The sequence below is a fragment of the Pristis pectinata genome, chromosome 16 (assembly GCF_009764475.1).
Source record: "Pristis pectinata isolate sPriPec2 chromosome 16, sPriPec2.1.pri, whole genome shotgun sequence".
NCBI classification, from domain to species: domain Eukaryota; kingdom Metazoa; phylum Chordata; class Chondrichthyes; order Rhinopristiformes; family Pristidae; genus Pristis; species Pristis pectinata.
The window spans coordinates 45,577,883-45,597,270 of record NC_067420.1 but is presented as its reverse complement, the minus strand read 5'-3'; the positions used below and the strand labels follow the sequence as shown (position 1 = coordinate 45,597,270).

Below are 19,388 nucleotides of genomic sequence, written 5' to 3'. Positions count from 1 at the left end.
CCTCCTGTTTCTCTGTCTTAGTCCCACTCTTCATTCTCCTCTCTTGGTCTCCGCCTGCTGACATCCACCCTGGCACCTGCCCTCCTGCCCCCTCCCTAGGCTCCCACCCCCCTCACTGTGCCCCTGCAAGTCACTGGGATGTGCAAGAGCTTGGCCAGTGCACTCTGCATGTACCCACTGCTCTGGGGGGAATGCAGGGCAGGTGTAGGTGGTACATCTGTGCTGCACACCCCCTGCACTGCGACCCAGCCTGCAGCATGGTCACCTTTTGGGGAACTTGGCCTGTGATTTTCTGCCTGGGGGAGGTGTTTGTGATGGGGGATTCCTGGGGAGGGGCTCTTGTCAGTGGGAGAGAACCCTGGGGGAGGGGTGTGTGATGGGAGGCTCCAGGCTGCAGGGAGGGGGGGTGGTTGGGGGGGTGGGGGCTTGGTCCCTACGTCCTGGGGGTCCCTGAATCTGCAGAGGTGGATTGTGGGAGACTGAGCTGCTGTAAGTTTGGACAGCAGTTAATTCTGAGTGTGGTCTTTCCCTGTGTCCTCAGGCAATGACCTGTTCCTTGTGGCCGTTCACGAGCTGGGCCATGCCTTGGGCCTGGAACACTCCAACGACCCCAGCGCCATCATGGCTCCCTTTTACCAATACATGGACACGGAAAAATTCAAACTGCCGCAGGATGATCTACAAGGCATTCAGAAGATCTATGGTTTGTAATCCCAGGGTTCTTCCTGTGTACTGCTGAGGGGTTGGGCTTTTATCTTCAGTTCTCTGCATTCTTTTGCTGCACCTGGTTGGGTGACAGATGTGCTTACTAACTGTGCAAGACAGGGTCAGGGTAACGGATGGAGAAAGGTCTGCTCTTCTGCCAGCTACCTTTCCTGGACAGAAGTTTACAGGAGTGAGTCTAGTGTTCTATCCCTGGAGATGGAGAGACCACCTGGTCCATCTGTTGCAGATGGATTCTCTTCCATTCCCAACACAGTTTGAACCTACTCCCTTTTCATCTTCCTGACAGACTGTGGTCCAGATCTACTGCTGCAGCTTAGGAAGTACCCAGGACAGGAAGGTCATCCCTCCCTCTGACCAGTTGTAGCATTCGGGAAGATCACAGCTGAGCTCTGTACTGGCCGTCACTCCTGTCCCTACTGTAAGATCAAGAAAACTGGTGAGAATTTGCAGGGTGTGTGGGGGACAGGGCGAGGCAGGTGGTTGGCACTGGGGTGGTTATATCAGCCCATCTGACCTGTTAGAGGCCTGTATTTAGTCTTAACACATCTGTGGATAGTTGAGTGACCAGCAGCTGAATTGTATTCCAGTTTTGAAAGTGTCCTTCTGTGGCAGCTGGAGGTGAACATCGGAAGTAGTGAGAGCTTGTGTGGACTGACTCGAGCCTGGTCCCTGAGTAACTGTACCCTGTGGTGATCTCCAGGTCCACCCACACAGACCCTGGAACCCACCAGGCCTCTGCCAACCCTCTCTGCTCGCAGGATCCACTCCACTTCGGACAGAAAACATGAGCGACAGCCTCGGCCTCCTCGGCCGCCTTCTGGGGAGAGACCCTCCTACCCTGGTTCCAAACCCAACATCTGTGATGGACACTTCAACACTGTGGCCTTGTTTCGAGGAGAGATGTTTGTTTTCAAGGTGAGCAATGTTGAAATTTAATGACATTTTAATATTCATTTTTTGGGAGCTGGGCATCACTGGCAACTCTGGCATTATTGCCCATCCCTGCACGGTGGTGGCGAGCTTCCTTCCTGAACCACCACAGTCTTTCTGCAGGAGGTGCTTCCACAGTGATGTTGGGGAGGGAGTTTTCAGGAATTAGACCCAGGTGAAAAAAGTCACTCATCCTTCAATGAGGATGATGCAAGATTTGGAGGGAACCTGTGGTGGTGGTTCACATGTGCCTGCTTCCTGAACTTCCACAGTGGTACAGGTTATAGGTTTGGGAGCTGCTGCAGAGTATTTTGTAGATGTGCACTGGTGCTGCAGGGATAAAATGGTTAGAATTGTTATTTGAGCAGGCTGCTTTGTCCTGGATGGCGTTGGGTACGTTGAGTTGTTAGTGCTGACCTCATCCGGGCAAGTGACCACTACATATTTGTGGGGAGGGCAAGATTGATGATCTGAGTCCCTTCCAAGGGCCATTTGTATGAAAATGGAACTCCTGATGGTCCTGAGAGATCCTCACTTGTGGCATTCTGATGGACTCCAATTTTGAACCCTTCAGGTCTAGTGGTTTGATTCATTTCAGCAGAAGGGCATGGTCCTGAGGGAAACGGGCAAGTTTTCTGTAAGCCCATAAGATACAGGAGCAGAATTAGGCCATTCAGCCCATTGAGTCTGCTCTACCATTCAATTGTGGCTGATTTGTTTTCAACCCCATTCTCCTTGTAACTTATGTGGACTGTAACCCTTAACCCCCTTATCAATCAAGAAACCATCAATCTCTGCCTTAAATACACCTCTATCAAGTCACCTCTCATCCTCCTTCGCTCAAAAGATAAAAGCCCGAGCTCACTCAATCTGTCCTCATTAGAGAAACAAAGGACTGCAGATGCTGGAATCTAGATGAAAAACATAACGATGCTGGAGGAACTCAGCAGGCCAGGCAGCATCTGTGGAGAAAAGCAGGTGGTCAACGTTTCGGATCAGGACCCTTCTTCGGGACTGAAGATAGGAAAAGGGGAAGCCCGATATATAGGAGGGAAAAGCAGAGCAGTGATAGGTGGACAGAAGAGGAGAGGTGGGGTGGGGACAGGGTGGTGATAGGTAGGTGCAGGTAAGAGACAGTGATAGGCAGATGTGGGGGAGGAGGGGAGAGCAGATCCACCGGGGGATGGGTCAAAGGGAAGGAGAGAGAGGAAGAAAAGAGAGGCTAGGGAAGGGAAGAAGAGGAGAACTTGGTGGGGGGGGGGGGGGTTACTTAAAGTGGGAGAATTCAATGTTCTTGCCGTTAGGCTGCAAGGTTCCAAGTCGGAAAATGAGGTGCTGTTCCTCCAGTTTGCATTTGGAACTCTCCTGGCAGTGGAGGAGGCCGAGGACTGACATATCAGTGATAGTGTGGGAGGGGGAGTTGAAGTGACCGGCAACGGGGAGATGCAGATTGCGGTTACGGACGGAGCGCAGGTGTTCTGCGAAAAGGTCACCTAGTGTGAGTTTGGTCTCACCAATGTAGAGGAGGCCACCTGACCCGAAACGTTGACTGCCTGCTTTTCTCCACGGATGCTGCCTGGCCTGCTGAGTTCCTCCAGCATCATCGTGTTTTTCATCCTTCTCATCTCAGTTCTAAAGGGCCGTTGCTTTATTCTGAGGCTGTGCCACTAGACTCTCCTGCTAATGGAAACATCCTCTCCATGTTCACTGCATCCAGGCCTTTCAGTATCTGGTAGGTTTCAAAGAGATTCCACCACCTCCCTCCCGCCCCCCCCCCCCCCCCCCCCCCCAAATCTTTCTGAACTCCAAGTACAGGCCCAGAGCCATCAAATGTAAGTTGTTACTAATTTTAAATTTTAACTTTTTGATAAATGTTCTTGTTCTTTGAAGATGCAACAAACAACGTATCTACAGGGAAGGCAGGAGATTTATTTAGAATTCCAAAAAACACTTGATAAGATGCCACATAAAAAGATTGCTGCATAAGTAAGTGTGTACAGAGCTCTGTAATATATTGGCACAAATAGGAGATTGTTTTCTGTTAATTAGCCAGTTGGGAATCAGTAATTAGTGGCTGCCACGGAGATCAGTACTGGGGTGTCAACTAGGTACAATCTCTATTAGTGACTCGAATGAAGAGACCAAGTGAGACCAAGTGCACCGATACCAGAACTGGTGAAGATCAGAATCGGCTTTATTATCACTGACTTGTGTGGCATGAAATGTGTTGTTTTGCAGCAGCAGCAGCACAGGGGAAAAGATATAAAATTACTATAAATTACAAAAACAAATGGTGCAAAGAAAAAAGGAATAAGGAGGCAGTGTTCATGGGTTTCATGGACCATTCAATAAGTGGGTTAGCAGGTAATGAAGGGATATCGATGGGTTAAGTAAGTGAACAAGAAGATGCCAGGTGGAGTATAGTGGGTGAGAGTGTGAGGTTATCCACTTTGGAAGGAATCTGGGGTCCTACTGCACGAAACACAAAGGTTGGCCGCAGGTACAATTAGGATGAAATGTTGTCCTTCATTGCAAGGGGTACGGAGTATAAAAGTAGGGAAGAATTGATGAAATATGCTTGGGATAGACTTGGATACAGCAAAGGTTCACAAGACTGATTCCTGGGACAGAGGCTGGGATGTCCCTCCTGTGAGGAGAGGTTAAGGAAACGGGTCCTGCACTCTTGTGCTGAGATGATTTAATTGAAACATTTGAAATTCTTACAAGTCTTGGCAGGGTAGATACAGGGGTAAAGTTTCCTCTGACAGATGACTCAAATCTGTAAGATTTGTTAATTTCAAGTGTTGCTTGTTTTTGTGAAGTTGGGCCTTGTATATTTGAACCCATTCGCTATTCCCACAATCTCTTAATCTATGTTCTGGTCCAACTTGCTTCATTAGTATGTTTCTGCTGGGTTCAATGTACACTTCAATTCCAGGCTACCTGTCTGTTTCCAGCCACAGCCCCACATTCTAACTTGGGGCCCTGACCGTGGCATCCTGCAAGTTTTAAATGTCATCCCATTTCAGCACATTACTTACAGTTAGCATTTCTTTGAGTGACCTTCCTCTTGCCACTCGCTCTCTGCACATTCAGCAACACCCAAGATTACGCTGTGTGCTCTGCTCACTCAGCCAGTGATGCTGTGTCGGAGGAGATTTATCAGCTGGGCACAAAAATCAGTGGAGTTGTAGACGGTGAGGAAGTTCATCAAAGGGCACGGCAGGGTAAAGATCAGCTGGGTATTTGGGTGGAGAAATGGCAGATGAGTTTAATTCCGGACAAGTGTGAGGTGTTGCACTTTGGAAGGTCAAATGGTAAGGGGAATGTACACAGCTAAGGCAGGATCATGAGGAGTACTGATGTACTGAGGGACCTTGGGTCCAAGTCCATAGCTCCCTGAAAGTGGCATCACAAGTAGATAGGGTGGTGAAGAAGGCCTATGGCAGGCTTGCCTTCATAGGTCAGGGCGTTGAGTATGAAAGTCAGCAACTCATGTTGAAACTTTGGTTAGGCCACATTTGGAGCACTGTGTGCAGTTCTGGTCGCCCCATTACAGGAAGGATGTGAAGGCTTTGGAGAAGGTGCAGCAGAGGTTCACCAGGATGCTGCCTGGATTAGAGGGTATGAGCTATAAGGAGAGGTTGGCCAAACTTGGATTGTTTTCTCTGGAGCGACGGAGGCTGAAGGGAGACCCGATAGAAGTTTATAAAATTATGAGAGGCACAGATAGAGTAGCCAGTTTTTTTCCCCGGGTGGAGAGATGTCAAATATTAGAGCATGTAGGTTTAAGGTGAGAGGGGGAAAGTTTAAAGGAGATTTATGAGGCAAGGTTTTTTTGCACAGAGAGTGGTGGGTGCCTGGAACGTGCTGCCTGGGGAGGTGGAAGCAGATATGACGGCAACATTTAAAAGCCATTTAGATGCATGAACAGGCAGGGAATAGTAAGGGTATGGACTGTGTACAGGCTGATGGGATTGGTTTAATTTGGCATCATGGTGGGCCGAAGAGCCTGTTCCTGTTGTACAGTTCTATGGCAGTGGCACCGAGGGAGTGAAGAATGGCCAGGGAGGTGAATGAGACCAGTGCAGAGGGTGGTGTGATCTGAGGGTGCTCGAACCGTGACCTGACATGTAGTCTGTAGAACGCAGAGTCACAGGTTGGGAGGTTGCAGCAACATTACGAACACAGAGGTCAGCAGGCAGCAGCTTGACGTGCCGGTCACCGGTGGCTGTTGTTACAGGATCGCTGGTTCTGGCGTCTGCGCAATAACCGTGTTCAGGAGGGGTACCCCATGCAGATCGACCAGTTCTGGAAAGGGCTCCCCACCAGGATCGACGCTGCCTACGAGAGATCGGACGGCAAGTTTGTTTTCTTTAAAGGTGAGAGAACTCATCGTTCAGTAGTCGTTTGCAACGCTGGCGTTTGTTGCCGTCCCTGAACGTCCCCGGGGGCAGGAGGGAGGAGATGTTCATGTTTGAGGGGAGGTGCGTCCCCAGGACGGTGCCTGAGGGGAGAACCAGGGTGGGGTCCTGGTCACCTGGGCTGGTGAGGGAATGACACAGTCATGCTCTAACCTTGTAGTGGAAGTTCCGTGTCACACAGTAACCGGCCTCTCCCCTACACCCCAGCCTGATGATGTCGTGGGCCACCCCATTTAAGGATGGGGGCTGTCCTAGGGTCTGCCAGTTGCTCTGCTCTGGGGTGGTTGCTTGTGAACCTTCTAACTAAATCACCTCCAAGTCTTACGGCCCTGTGAACTTAGGGTCTCTCTCCACCCCTCTGCTCTCCCAAGGTTGTCTCACTGGGTTAAACCTGTGGTGACCTCTGTCCCAAAATGTGGTGAACTTTATCCCCAAACCTTGGACTGACACCGTCCACCCCAACCTCCCCACAATCTCTCTACAACATTCAGGACCACAGTGGAATGCCTCCCTCCCCTCAAAGGTACAAGGCACTCACTGCCCCAGGGGTCCTGCTCCTCGTTAATGCGTCAGTGGTGTAGCTTCACCCTGGGAAGGGGATTAACTATCCAATGGGGATACTGTCCCTGCAAATTGCTAGTGACATTTTTAGTGATCACCTTTGTGTGTTCTCCTTGGAAGGAACCTCCAGTTTACCCTGGACATCCCTTCGTTAGCCCAGAGGCACTGAGCCCAGTCGTTGACCATGCCAAGTGAGACCGGACAGGCTTCAACACAGAGGTGGGGATTCCAGAGGAGTGATGCCAGAGGAGCTTTCCTCTGGAAGCTGAATTGAGAGGGAAGGTGATCAGTCAGTCAGTACTCCACTCTTGGTTTTTGACTTGATGTTTGATGTTATTGATCCATAGGCGACAAGTACTGGGTGTTCAAGGAGGTGACAGCGGAGCCTGGCTACCCACACGGCCTGCTACAGTTGGGGAAAGGACTTCCGCGGGAAGGAATAGACACTGCCCTTCGCTGGGAGCCAGTGGGGAAAACCTACTTCTTCAAAGGAAACAAGTAACCTAAATCTCTTTGTAATCCATGCTTAGTCTTTACAAAGGTGCAACATATGGGTAGAAAATGTCTTTATTATGGTTTTACCCACGTTCCTTGGATTGTTAAATAAATCTTTGTTGTGATTTTTGTCTCAGCTTTGCCCGATTTCCTATGATGGGAATGTCAATGGGATCCAATTTTATCCTATGTTTAACAATGCACTTTTGACACCACAGTGGCTGGTTACACCAAATGGAGTGTCTGAGTCGTGGATGTTATGTCTGCTGCTGCTTTGTGTTCCCTCTGTTTAAGTTCACATTATTAATGTGCTGAAACAGCAATGGATTGAATACCGAGCTCAGGAACCCCATTGGTAACGGCATCAGCCATGCCATCCACTCTCTGTCACTGAGCCAGTTTTGGATCCATTTCACCACTCCTCTGTGTATCCAAAGGGCTGTTATACTTTTTGACCAGCCTGACATGTGGGACCTGTTGTCAAAAGCCTTACTGAAATTTGGGTAGACATCAAACTGCTGTCATCTAGTTACATCCAAACATTCATTCAAGTTGGTCAGACACAACTTCCCCAAAGTAGGTGCATGCTGACTGTCCCTGATCAACCTGTGCCTGTCTAAGGTTTATACTGTCCCTCAGAGCAGGGGAACATGCTCATCCCTTGGCTGACTGGTTATACTGCCAGCGGCCTCCCCTGCCTCTGCCAGTGTGGTGGGTGGGTTACCCCATGGCTGCTGTGGTTTGCTGAACATGTGGCCACTGGTGATGGTTCTCAGCAGCAAAGGGGCAATGCCGAATGCCCCAGAGGGAGTGGGGTGGTGAGGACAAGGAAGATGGGGCAGTGGGGGTGGTCCTGGGTGAGCAGAGGTGAGTTCCGTGGGGGGGGGGGGGTGCAGGGGCAGGGTGTGCAGAGCTGACCAGCGGTCCAGGGCAGGGTGGGCACAGGTCCTGGGGCAATAGTCGATGGTGTGCTGAAGCAGTTACTTGTTTGACAGGTACTGGAGATACAACGAGGAGAAGCAGGCGCCTGACCCTGGGTATCCCAAGCCCATCACCATCTGGAAAGGAATCCCAGAGGCTCCCCAGGGGGCCTTTGTGAGTAAGGAAGGAAGTAAGTATGTAACAGCTAGCTGTGCTGTCCTGTGGTGAGGCCTTAGTAACCAGGTGGCTCTGCAGGGTCCTGAGCTCAAACTCCAGGGAAACCATTCACTCGGTGTTGCTGTTTGAGGCTGGCACCAGAACAGAACAACACAAATGAGCCAGCGTGTGACAGACACCTGGGGGGAGGGACTTCCAATGGTGAGGCCAGAGGGACAGGCCTTGGTGATTTATTAGGAGTCTCTCCACAGGACTGAGCCCTGCCAGACCTGTGGTGCTGAGCATGGTTCCCTGCAGTTAATGGCCTGCACCTGGCACTAGACAGGAGGCCATTTGGCCCATCATGGCCATGCTGTTCTTTGGAGAGCCCAGAGCTGAGCTAATGATACAGCCTGTGTACTGACTGTGCAGTGGGTCTGTTCTTGGGCCAGACTCTGCAATGACCGAGGCTGAAGGATGGTCCTGTTTTAACTATCTCTGTTCCTTTGACCAGCCTACACGTACTTTTACAAAGGGAAGCAGTACTGGAAGTTTGACAATCAGAAGCTGGTGGTGGAGCCAGGATACCCCCGGTCGATAGTCAAAGACTGGATGGGCTGCAATCATAAAGATATTGACACAGGCCGAGAAAGGCATCGACCTAGTAATGATGTGGACATCATGGTCCAGATCAACGATGTGCCCAGCACCGTGAATGCCATCGCTGTCGTCATCCCTTGCATCTTGTCTCTTTGCATCTTGGTGCTCGTCTACACGATCTTCCAGTTCAAGCAGAAAGGGTCACAACAGAACCTGGTGACCTGTAAGCGCTCGGTGCAGGAGTGGGTCTGAGGATCTGTGCACAGATTGGTTCATGAGGGCTATTAGTGAATGAGGCAGAAATCTTCCATCCATAGGAAGGACAAGTCAAGAGGATGGAATCTCTGAACCTTGCGGTATTTGTGGTGTTTCTATGGAACAAGTGAACTGGGAGCTCCCACCACACACACCTCGCATCTTTCCTGCAATGCCTCATTCATGTTTGTGATGTGCCATTTTGTTAGCCCAGTCTGCCTGCGTACTTTGATACGTTGGTGGGTGGACCTTTTTCATAAACAAAGGCAAGTACCACAGAAGACGCAAGGACAAACTGGGTCTGTGATTCCTTATTCTGCAGTGTTGTTGAACGGTTACCTGTTTGGCAGATGTTCACACCGGAACACGTTCTTTTAAAACTCAAAACATCTATGAACAGAAATGTTGAACGAGAAAAGATGTTATTGGTCATGAAAGAAGTAGGACATCTGAAGCCAAGCGGACAAAGATCTCGACTCTTACTGTAGTGTCATTTTATTACACATTAAGTGGAACATTAGAGAAAAGAGAACACAGATTTGTTAATCTACAGGGGATTAAAACATTTCAATGTATTTTGAAATAAGTGGGGGCCAAAATATCTACAATAGTTAAACAGCCTTAAAACATTTTTTTTGTTAGTTGTTTGGTCAAGTCTTGAATGTCAACCCATAACAAGTCTTTGTGAGCCTTCGTCAGTGTCATTAATGAAACTGTGACCATGGCATCAGAGGCCTACTTAATTCAGGCCTTCTGGCCAAGCATGCTGAGCAGTCAGTGTTAGCATTACCTGTCTAGTGTACTGGTAGATCCAGACTCACCATTCCACACATCAGTATCAAGTCACCCAACAAACAGAAGTGCCACGATAGTTGGTGAAATGGTCACTTCTCTGAGAGGGAAAGTAGTGACTTGGAAACGACCAGGATTTGGGTCTGAGCTGATCTGAGCAGTATTATACAGTGGTCTGTGTAAATGAGTAGGTATGTCAGGTTAAGGGCATCGTGCAGATCCTGATGGATGAATGATTGAACAGGTTCCACATGATGCTCATTGTGCCGGCCCTGGCCCCCATTAAAGTTCCAATGTACAGGGAATCTCTCTCTAAGCAGCTGCACCAACTCCTCCTGTTTACGCTTAATTGTAAAATTGGAGAGTAGATAATCTGCATTTGTTTTCTTGACCAAAATTTCAGATGTCTCATTTTAACCTGGTGGGCAGTGATTTTGTGGCTCTAAGGATTGATGAGGTTTGGAGATCAGTTCTGTTAAACCCCAATCTTGACCCGGTTGAAAGATAAACTGACTCTCATGAATCTGCATTAACTACCAACCGTTTTGTCACCATTAACAATTTTAATCAGGTGCAATTAAAATTTACTGTGCCATGGAATTACTGCAAGAGATTTATTTTTAAGATGGTAGCTGGTGTCAGAGGGAGATGTGGCTGTTAATCATCATCAGAGATTCCTTATCACTCCAGTCAGGTTAGATGGGATTCTGTTCAATTCTGCAACTCACTGAAATGTTGAATCAAACGTTCAAACATCCCCAACTAACCGGGGAAAGGCATGAGCAGATAATGTGAATTAAAGGGTGCATGGGGAGTTCGTTCTTTGGTTTTGGGTGGAATTATGGGTCTTGTGTAAGTGTTCGCGATCACTTACGTGGGAAGTGCACGGATTACTGTTGTCAAGTCTGAAATATGTGACGTTAGTTGGGTTGTAGATAGTCTTGCTGCAACTGAGAGAGTGGTTACATGTTAACTGATTATTCATTTATTTCTCTTTCTACGGTTAAATGTAACAGTAAATCTCAACAGCTACACAAGGCACCACCCAGTGCTGTTGACCAAAAGACAGATCAACCTTTCCACTACTCAACCTTCAATTTTAATCTTTTGTTGTTTGCACTGACTGGCTCTGCTCCAGAACTCGCTCCATCAACATTGATAATCAGATTTAATGTCCTGGTTTTCTCTCTGTTACCCAGTCTGATATTGCTATAAAGTGCATATCCAATTACTTATGGGCTAGAGCTGAGTTTTTTTATTTTTGAATTGTTAATTTCTAAGTGCTTATTTATTAAATCTATTCATATCTCACCTGTGGTGCGGTTATGTTGTGCACATTCCAGGAACAGTTACTGTTGTACTCAAGATGGCTGCTAATGCATCAATCAAAATGGTGGCTGGCCAGTGGCCTACTTGTGTGAAGGGATCTAATTTCTCCGTAATGTTTGAAGCGAGTCTGTGCATTGTTAGAATCAGAGTGTGAACTGAGCTGAAGCTTTGTACAGATGTAAATGTTGAGAAAAGATGTAGAAACTCTTTGTAAAGTTTAACAAAAAATCATGGAAAGTTTCACAAGGTTGTCTTTTGTTCTTTTTTGCATAACTTTTCCTGTTGTCATTTTCACCTACTGGGATTAGTCGGAGTTCGACATTTGCTAGCGCCCTTTAGAAAGGTAACTGGTTCTTCTCCAGACCAGACTGTATTGGGCCATTTTTATGCTGTTTCTGTTTGAAAAGAAGGGATTGTGAAGATGGTCTCCCTGGCAGTGGGACCCTGTAGTCACGGTGTATAACAGTGCTTCCAGTGAGAGCTGTTGTGTGGCTCCACCCCACCCTGTTCCTTCACCAGTGTGGTCACTCACAGACTTTGGATCTCGTTATTTGTGCCGCTTGAGTGTAATTATGGCAAGATGGGCGTAAACTGTCTGCCTCCATTGCAGTGTCTGGGTGTGGGTGTATTCCCACTGAGGGTGAGGACAGGCTACATCTGCCTTCCTGCTACACTGAAGGAGGCAGCGGTGTGATGTCTTCAATCAGTGTCAGAGTAGATCATTTGGAACCTGTGATTCTCCAATTAATGGTGACAGCAGAACCATTTCTGACATTGATCTGTGGGTCTGTAACATTTTTAAACTGAGATTTGGACAGAGGCCCTCCCCATTTCTGAGGCCAATGGGTGGGACACTGCGGCAGTCCACCGTTACAGTCAGCATTTGCTCTCCAGCTGTCGGGTCTCTGATCGACACAAGGAGTAAACTGTAAGCAAATTCTGCTCAACTCACTAAACCCAGCCACTCACCCTGACACATTAGGGAAAAATGAATGTCTCTAATTTTTTTTTTAACTAGATTTGTTTTTTTTTGGAGGGGGGTGGGGAAGAAAGTACCTTTTAAGCATTCCTTTAATTTCTTAGTGCCCTTGACTGGAGATGGTCAATCAGTCCATGTCCATCTGGCCAATCCTGGACAAAGAAGAGAAGGTGGCTGATCTCAAAAGAAGAAACACTGCCAAAAGGAACAGTTGGAAGCTGTTCCAAGTGAGTTCAGTAAGAGAGTGGAAGAGGCAGAGGCGCAAGGTGGGAGTGTCAGTGTTGCAGAAAACCAGGAGAGGAAATTGTTCACAATGTTTTTTGGGAATGGGACTGCATTCTACTCTCAACACTTGAGCAGCTAGACAAGCACCGGAAACATCAGGGCACAGGAGGCCACGCACTAGATGTGGATAACTGGGATGGCATACGTAAGTAACCGGGTACGGCGAGGGCCTGTTTCTCTGCTTCATGACTCTGGAAACAGGGTGGGGGCTGAGTTTGGGGAGTGGTGCTGGGAGACTGGACTCCTCACTAGAACGTGCCTAGACCAGTGACCACTTCCACACCAGCTGTAGTGGGCATGTTTGCCAATGATGATCTTGTCCACTGATTGCAAAATGGTTTCTAATCACAAAACAAGATGTAATGAAAATAGTTGTCACAAGGCTAGAATGAATAAAACTAAACCAACATTTGCCTTGATAAGGCACCTGCAGGTTTCCTTAACAAATATGATCCCTTTGAGTGGAATTGTTTTGTGATGGAGTGGAGTTAAAGTGAGCAGCGTGTGTGAGTAGTCCAGTGAAGATTGATTTTAGTCACCATTTACTAAGATCGTAGGTGATCTATTCTTGGCCTCGGCTTCACGATCCACTCAATCCCCATAATCCTCGACTCCCCAATGGAACATTGGTCCATCGTGTTGGTGTAAGACTGGGTTCTGATGGAGATGGAGGATCTGCTTCAGTCTGATGTTCCAGTGCTGAGGATGGGCTAATTGTTGTCCCAATTACCAGATGAGTCATCATTGGAGCCAGCTGGGAGCTCCTGGCTGGAGGTGGTTGGTAATTACTGCTTTGTACACAGTATCTTCCTGTTCATTTGCCTGAGACCTGGCTGTTAAATGCAGTGGCTTTTCTTTGTGACTGAACAGGGAGAGGCCAGTTCACAACACAAACCACAGACAATAACCATACACCCCCCCCCCCCCCCTCCCCAAGTCCACTGCAGTGGAAAGGTCAGTGTCCTGAAATGTTGGTTTGGAGGAGACATTTAACAATCCAGTGTTGTAAGCTTCAAGCAGTGAGATAAATTCTGAAGGTGATTTAATAAAAACCAACTAGATCTTTGCAACAGACAAGTGCTAGAGGAACTAAGGCAGCATCAGGGAAATGGACAAGATCTTTGTCTCTGCTTCTATTTATAAAGTTAAAAATGAGATTATGTTAAACCTTTAAAACCCAATGATGTCATAGATTTATACAGCATGGAAAAAGGCCCTTCAGCCTAAATTGTCTGTGCTGACTGAAATGCCCATCTAAACTAATCCCATTTGCTGGCATTTGGCCCATATCCTCCTCTTCCTATCTAGGTACCTGTACAAATGTCTTTGAAATGTAATTGTACCCACCTCTACCACTTCCTCTGGCTACCCATTCCATATACCCACCACGCTGTGTGGAAAAACTTGCCTCCCCCCCCCGATCCTTTAAATTTTTCCCCTCTCAAGGAATGAAATGGGACGGGTGAACAGTGGTGGTTGGTTTGGGGAGAGGTGAGCCAGGGCATAGTGTCAGGGAGAAGGGAAACTGTTTCCTATTTTGGTCTTCGAACAACATCTTTCCTTTGCAAAAGGCACTGAGTTAAATCTTGATAATTAATTCAGAAACAAGCAAATCAGTGCTTCCAAATCACACAGTAAGTCTTCCCCTTTTATTAACAGATGGTCAAACTAATAACAGAAATATTAGATACAGGTATTTGCAAAAGCTGCATGTGATGTGGTGAAAATAGCACAATCTCTCAGGTCTTCTCCCTGTATCGTTGACGGTGCATTCTCTGCAGCTCCACACTGCCTCTCCTCTTCCCCCTGCCTCAGTACCAGTTAGTGCAAACAATCATGAAGCACATGTCATCAACTGTCTTGTTGCCAATGCGTGTCTGGGGAACAGTGGCACCCTCCACTGGCTCTGATGGGTTGGATGGAACTGCTGCCTCCTTTTCCTTTACTGGAATCCCCTCTCTCGGGGTTGTTCCTCTGAGATTGTTGCTCTGCTCTCCACCCATCACTGGAAAGGAAATCAAATCACAGGAGTTTAGTGAAGCACCAAAGAGGAGACAATTACTGGGTAGCTTTATCAATACTGCAGCCTCCTTCCCTGATCTCTGACTTCTGCACCAACCACCTCCACAAGCCCTGGTCTCTCCTCCTTCCATCACTGACCTATTTAATCTTATCCTCAATCCATCAGGCGTCACTGTTGGGAGAAGTGATCACCCTGCAGTCCACATGAAGGTAAAGTCCACACTGATGATGCCCTCCATATTGTGTGCTCCATCCATCCTGGGATAGATGTGGAGCAGATGCTGCAGCTCAGAACTGACCAAACCATGTGATAGCCTCAACAAAGTTCCTGGTAATTGGCCATGAAGAAACAATGCTGTATTTCCAAGTTGGCTCAACACCAGTCAGCTCTGAGGTCTGTGGACCACCAGCAAAAGCAGTTCCACCACAACCTGTGATCTCCTGGCCTGGTACATCCCTCACTCCACCATTGCTGTCAGGCCAGGGGATCAGCCCTGGTTCACTGAAGAGTGCAGACAGGCGACACAAACACACTGGAGGAACTCAGCAGGAGGGAAATGGAGAGTTGGCATTTCAGGTCCAGACCCTTTCTTGACCCAAAACGTCGACTTGTCCTTTTCCCTCTGCAGATGCTGCCTGACCCACTGAGTTCCTCTGGCAGTTTGTGCTGCTCCCGATTCCAGTGCCTGTGGTCTCCACTGCAGAGGGGTATGCTGGGAACAGCACAGGACTAAATGCCTGGCAAACGGCAAGAACATCAATCAGTAGAGAACTCAGCATCATCATAACCGACCAATCAGGTTAAAATTTAGCACAGTCATAGAGCAACTCAACAAAGAAACAGGCCCTACGGCCCAACTTGTCTGTGTTGACCAAGTTGCCTATCTGAACTAGTCCCATTTGCCTGTGTTTGGCTCGTATCCCTCTGAACCTTTCTTATCTGTGTACCTCCCTTAAATGTATTTTAAATATTGCAATTGTACCCAACACTTCCTCTTGCTGCTCATTCCAGATACCCACCACCCTCTGTGTGAAAAACTTGCCCCTCAGGTCCCCTTTAAATCTTTCCCCTGGGTGTGGGTGTGGGTTGGGGTGGGAGACAGAATCTGATGTGATTGAGACAAGTCGGGTGAGGGGCCGATGCGGTTCCCTGTCCCAGAGACACGGTGTCCCGGAGCCTCCGTGAACCCCGCTCCCCGCTGGAAACATCAGCGAACTTGGGAAATGACATTTGGTCTCCTCAGTCGGATCGTCCCCAACCCCGCGGCACAACCCTCGTAACCCGAACCCGCACCGGCACCGACCCGCGGCACAACCCTCGTAACCCGAACCCGAACCGGCACCGACCCGCGGTACAACCCTCGTAACCCGAACCCGAACCCGCACCGGCACCGACCCGCGGTACAACCCTCGTAACCCGAACCCGAACCCGAACCCGCACCGGCACCGACCCGCGGCACAACCCTCGTAACCCGAACCCGAACCGGCACCGACCCGCGGTACAACCCTCGTAACCCGAACCCGAACCCGCACCGGCACCGACCCGCGGTACAACCCTCGTAACCCGAACCCGAACCGGCACCGACCCGCGGTACAACCCTCGTAACCCGAACCCGAACCCGCACCGGCACCGACCCGCGGCACAACCCTCGTAACCCGAACCCGAACCGGCACCGACCCGCGGTACAACCCTCGTAACCCGAACCCGAACCCGAACCCGCACCGGCACCGACCCGCGGTACAACCCTCGTAACCCGAACCCGAACCGGCACCGACCCGCGGTACAACCCTCGTAACCCGAACCCGAACCCGAACCCGCACCGGCACCGACCCGCGGTACAACCCTCGTAACCCGAACCCGCGCCGGCACCGACCCGCGTAACCCGAAGCCTTTAATCCGCTTTCTGGGCAATGACTAATTATGTCCAGGTCCGTGACTCCCGCTCGGCGCCTGCAGCTGTCCCGGGGTCACCGGTCACCGGCCGGGCCGCCGCCCGCGGTTACACTGAGGCCGTGGAGGCGCTCCGCCCATTGGAAGAAAGCGGAGGTGACGTCAGGAGCGGAAGCTGCGTTGCCAGGGAGCACGTTGCCCCGGTACCGAGAGAGCGGCCCGGACCTCAGGCCCGATTCTTGGCCGCGGCCCCCGGACCCTCCGCCCCCGGATCCGGCCATGGCCGTCCGCGCTTCCTTTGAGAACAACAACGAGATCGGCTGCTTCGCCAAGTTGACCAACGCCTACTGCCTGGTGGCGATCGGCGGCTCCGAAAACTTCTACGGGTGAGGAGAGGGAGGGGGGGGGTGAGGAGAGAGGGAGGGGGGGGGTGAGGAGAGAGGGAGGGGGGGGGGTGAGGAGAGAGGGAGGGGGGGGTGAGGAGAGAGGGAGGGGGGGGTGAGGAGAGAGGGAGGGGGGGTGAGGAGAGAGGGAGGGGGGGGGGTGAGGAGAGAGGGAGGGGGGGGGTGAGGAGAGAGGGAGGGGGGGGGTGAGGAGAGAGGGAGGGGGGGGTGAGGAGAGAGGGAGGGGGGGGTGAGGAGAGAGGGAGGGGGGGGTGAGGAGAGAGGGAGGGGGGGGGTGAGGAGAGAGGGAGGGGGGGGGTGAGGAGAGAGGGAGGGGGGGGTGAGGAGAGAGGGAGGGGGGGTGAGGAGAGAGGGAGGGGGGGGTGAGGAGAGAGGGAGGGGGGGGGTGAGGAGAGAGGGAGGGGGGGGTGAGGAGAGAGGGAGGGGGGGGGTGAGGAGAGAGGGAGGGGGGGGGTGAGGAGAGAGGGAGGGGGGGGGTGAGGAGAGAGGGAGGGGGGGGGTGAGGAGAGAGGGAGGGGGGGGTGAGGAGAGAGGGAGGGGGGGGTGAGGAGAGAGGGGGGGGTGAGGAGAGAGGGAGGGGGGGTGAGGAGAGAGGGAGGGGGGGGTGAGGAGAGAGGGAGGGGGGGTGAGGAGAGAGGGAGGGGGGGGTGAGGAGAGAGGGAGGGGGGGGGTGAGGAGAGAGGGAGGGGGGGGGTGAGGAGAGAGGGAGGGGGGGGGTGAGGAGAGAGGGAGGGGGGGGGTGAGGAGAGAGGGGGGGGTGAGGAGAGAGGGAGGGGGGGTGAGGAGAGAGGGGGGGGTGAGGAGAGAGGGGGGGGGGTGAGGAGAGAGGGAGGGGGGGGAGAGGGAGGGGGGGAGAGAGGGAGGGGGGGAGGAGAGAGGGAAGGGGGGAGGAGGGGAGGGAGGGGAGGGGGGAGAGAGGGAGGGGGGAGGAGGGGAGGGGGGGGGAGGGGGAGGAGGGGGGGGGGGAGGGGGAGGAGGGGAGGGAGGGGGGGGAGGAGAGGGGGAGGGGGAGGAGAGGGGGATAGGGGGAGGAGGGGGAGAGGGTGAGGGGGGAGGGAGGGAGGAGGGGGAGAGGGGGAGGGGGGGGTGAGGGGGGAGGGAGGGGGGGAGGGAGGGAGGGGAGGAGGGGGAGGAGGGAGGAGGGAGGGAGGAGTGGGGAGGAGGGAGGGGGAGGGGGGAGAGGAGGGGAAGAGGGGGTTAGGGGGGATGAGAGGAGAGGGAAGGAGGAGGGGGAGGGGGTAGAGGGGAGGGGGGGAGGGGGAGGAGGAGGGAGGGAGAAGAGGGGGGGAGGGGGGGAGGAGGAGGGAGGGGGAAGAGGGGGGGAGGGGGGGAGGAGGGACGGGGGGGAGGAGGGGAAGAGGGGGTTAGGGGGGATGAGAGGAGAGGGGAGGAGGGACGGGGGGGAGGAGGGGAAGAGGGGGTTAGGGGGGATGAGAGGAGAGGGGAGGGGGTAGGGGGGGAGGAGGAGGGAGGGGGAAGAGGGGGGGGAGGGGGGAGGAGGGGGGAGGGAGGGGGGAGAGGAGGGGAAGAGGGGGTTAGGGGGGATGAGAGGAGAGGGAAGGGGGAGGGGGGGGAGGGGAGGGGGAGGAGAGGGGAGGGGGAGGGGGTGGGAGGGGGAGTGGGTGGTGTGGGAGAGGGGGGTGGTGTGGGAGAGGGAGGTGGAGTGGGTGGTGTGGGAGAGGGAGGTAGAGAGGGTGGGGTGGGAGAGGGAGGTGGAGTGGGTGGGGTGGGAGAGGGAGGGAGAAAGTGGAGGTGGGAGGGAGGGTATTGTGGGGAGGGGAGCGTGGGGGGTGGAGAGAGAGAGGGGATGGGGGAGAGGGAGAGGGGGATGGGCGAGAGAGATGGGGAGGGGTGGAGGGAGAGGGGATGGGGGTGAGAGAAGGGGGGTGTGGGGATGGGGCAGGTTAGGGTGGAGGGAGTGAGGGGGAGAGTGGGAGGGGAGGGCGGAGGGGGGGAGGGAGGAGAGAGGGGGAAGGGGTAGGAGGGGAGAGAGGTAGGGGGAGGGAGAGGAGGGAGGGAGCGGGTGGGGGGGAGGGAAAGGTTAGTGGGTGAAAGGGGTGGGGGCGATGGCCAATGAGGAGGAGGGTGGGGAGGGAGGGGCTGGGGGAGGTGCGGATGTGGGGGTCATTTGTGGGGTGGGGGGGTTGGGATGCATGGACCCAACGTGTACCACTGCCTCTGGTGTTCCGACTGATCTCTCTCTGTCTCCTGGTATTTCTCACCCACTCTGAGAACACAGCATCACTTTCCCCTGGCTGTGCCCTGCTGTCCTCCACCTCCTGCGCTCTCTAAAGCGTCATGTTTCTGCCTGGGTTATAGTCAATGTATGAAACTCCACAGAACAGCAATAATTGACACAGCTTTAAGGTGACATATAACACATGACTTCATTGCCTAAGGCGCAGAATATATAAGTAAAGAGCATGCTAGAACTGAAGAGGAGATTAATGGCGACATTGCCAGAATTTTAATTATGAGAGGCTAGCCTGCAGAGTTTAACTTTAGCACAGAAGAGGTCAAAAGGAAATTGAGTCAAGGTGTATAAGCTGTGGTGGCCTGGGCTGGGTAAATGAGAAGGATGAGAAACTGTAGCAAAGAGGTCAGTAACCAGGAGGTGT

The 19,388-nt window shown here is 51.9% G+C and overlaps 2 protein-coding genes and 1 long non-coding RNA gene across 4 annotated transcripts in view; 2 read left to right on the top strand and 1 right to left on the bottom strand.

Annotated features, from left to right (window-relative positions):
* Nucleotides 1-11,420, top strand: part of mmp24 (matrix metallopeptidase 24) — a 56,007-nt gene extending 44,587 nt beyond the window's left edge. For both annotated transcript variants that reach the window (XM_052031170.1, XM_052031171.1), the window contains 6 exons: nucleotides 542-703; nucleotides 1,427-1,641; nucleotides 5,900-6,038; nucleotides 6,989-7,139; nucleotides 8,132-8,247; nucleotides 8,728-11,420. In XM_052031170.1, the coding sequence (XP_051887130.1) occupies nucleotides 542-703; nucleotides 1,427-1,641; nucleotides 5,900-6,038; nucleotides 6,989-7,139; nucleotides 8,132-8,247; nucleotides 8,728-9,065 (1,121 nt within the window). In that variant the 3' untranslated portion in view covers nucleotides 9,066-11,420. The remainder of the gene's footprint in view (nucleotides 1-541; nucleotides 704-1,426; nucleotides 1,642-5,899; nucleotides 6,039-6,988; nucleotides 7,140-8,131; nucleotides 8,248-8,727) is intronic.
* Nucleotides 11,421-14,087: 2,667 nt separating this feature from the next.
* LOC127578995 (uncharacterized) lies at nucleotides 14,088-16,498 on the bottom strand. Its single transcript, XR_007957618.1, has 2 exons — nucleotides 16,350-16,498; nucleotides 14,088-14,458 (listed from the first exon to the last, which is right to left on the bottom strand). It is a non-coding gene; the product is annotated as an uncharacterized LOC127578995 (long non-coding RNA).
* eif6 (eukaryotic translation initiation factor 6) overlaps nucleotides 16,397-19,388 on the top strand; it is a 56,497-nt gene continuing 53,505 nt past the window's right edge. The window contains exon 1 of the mRNA XM_052031616.1: nucleotides 16,397-16,752. Within this exon, the coding sequence (XP_051887576.1) occupies nucleotides 16,397-16,752 (356 nt within the window). The remainder of the gene's footprint in view (nucleotides 16,753-19,388) is intronic.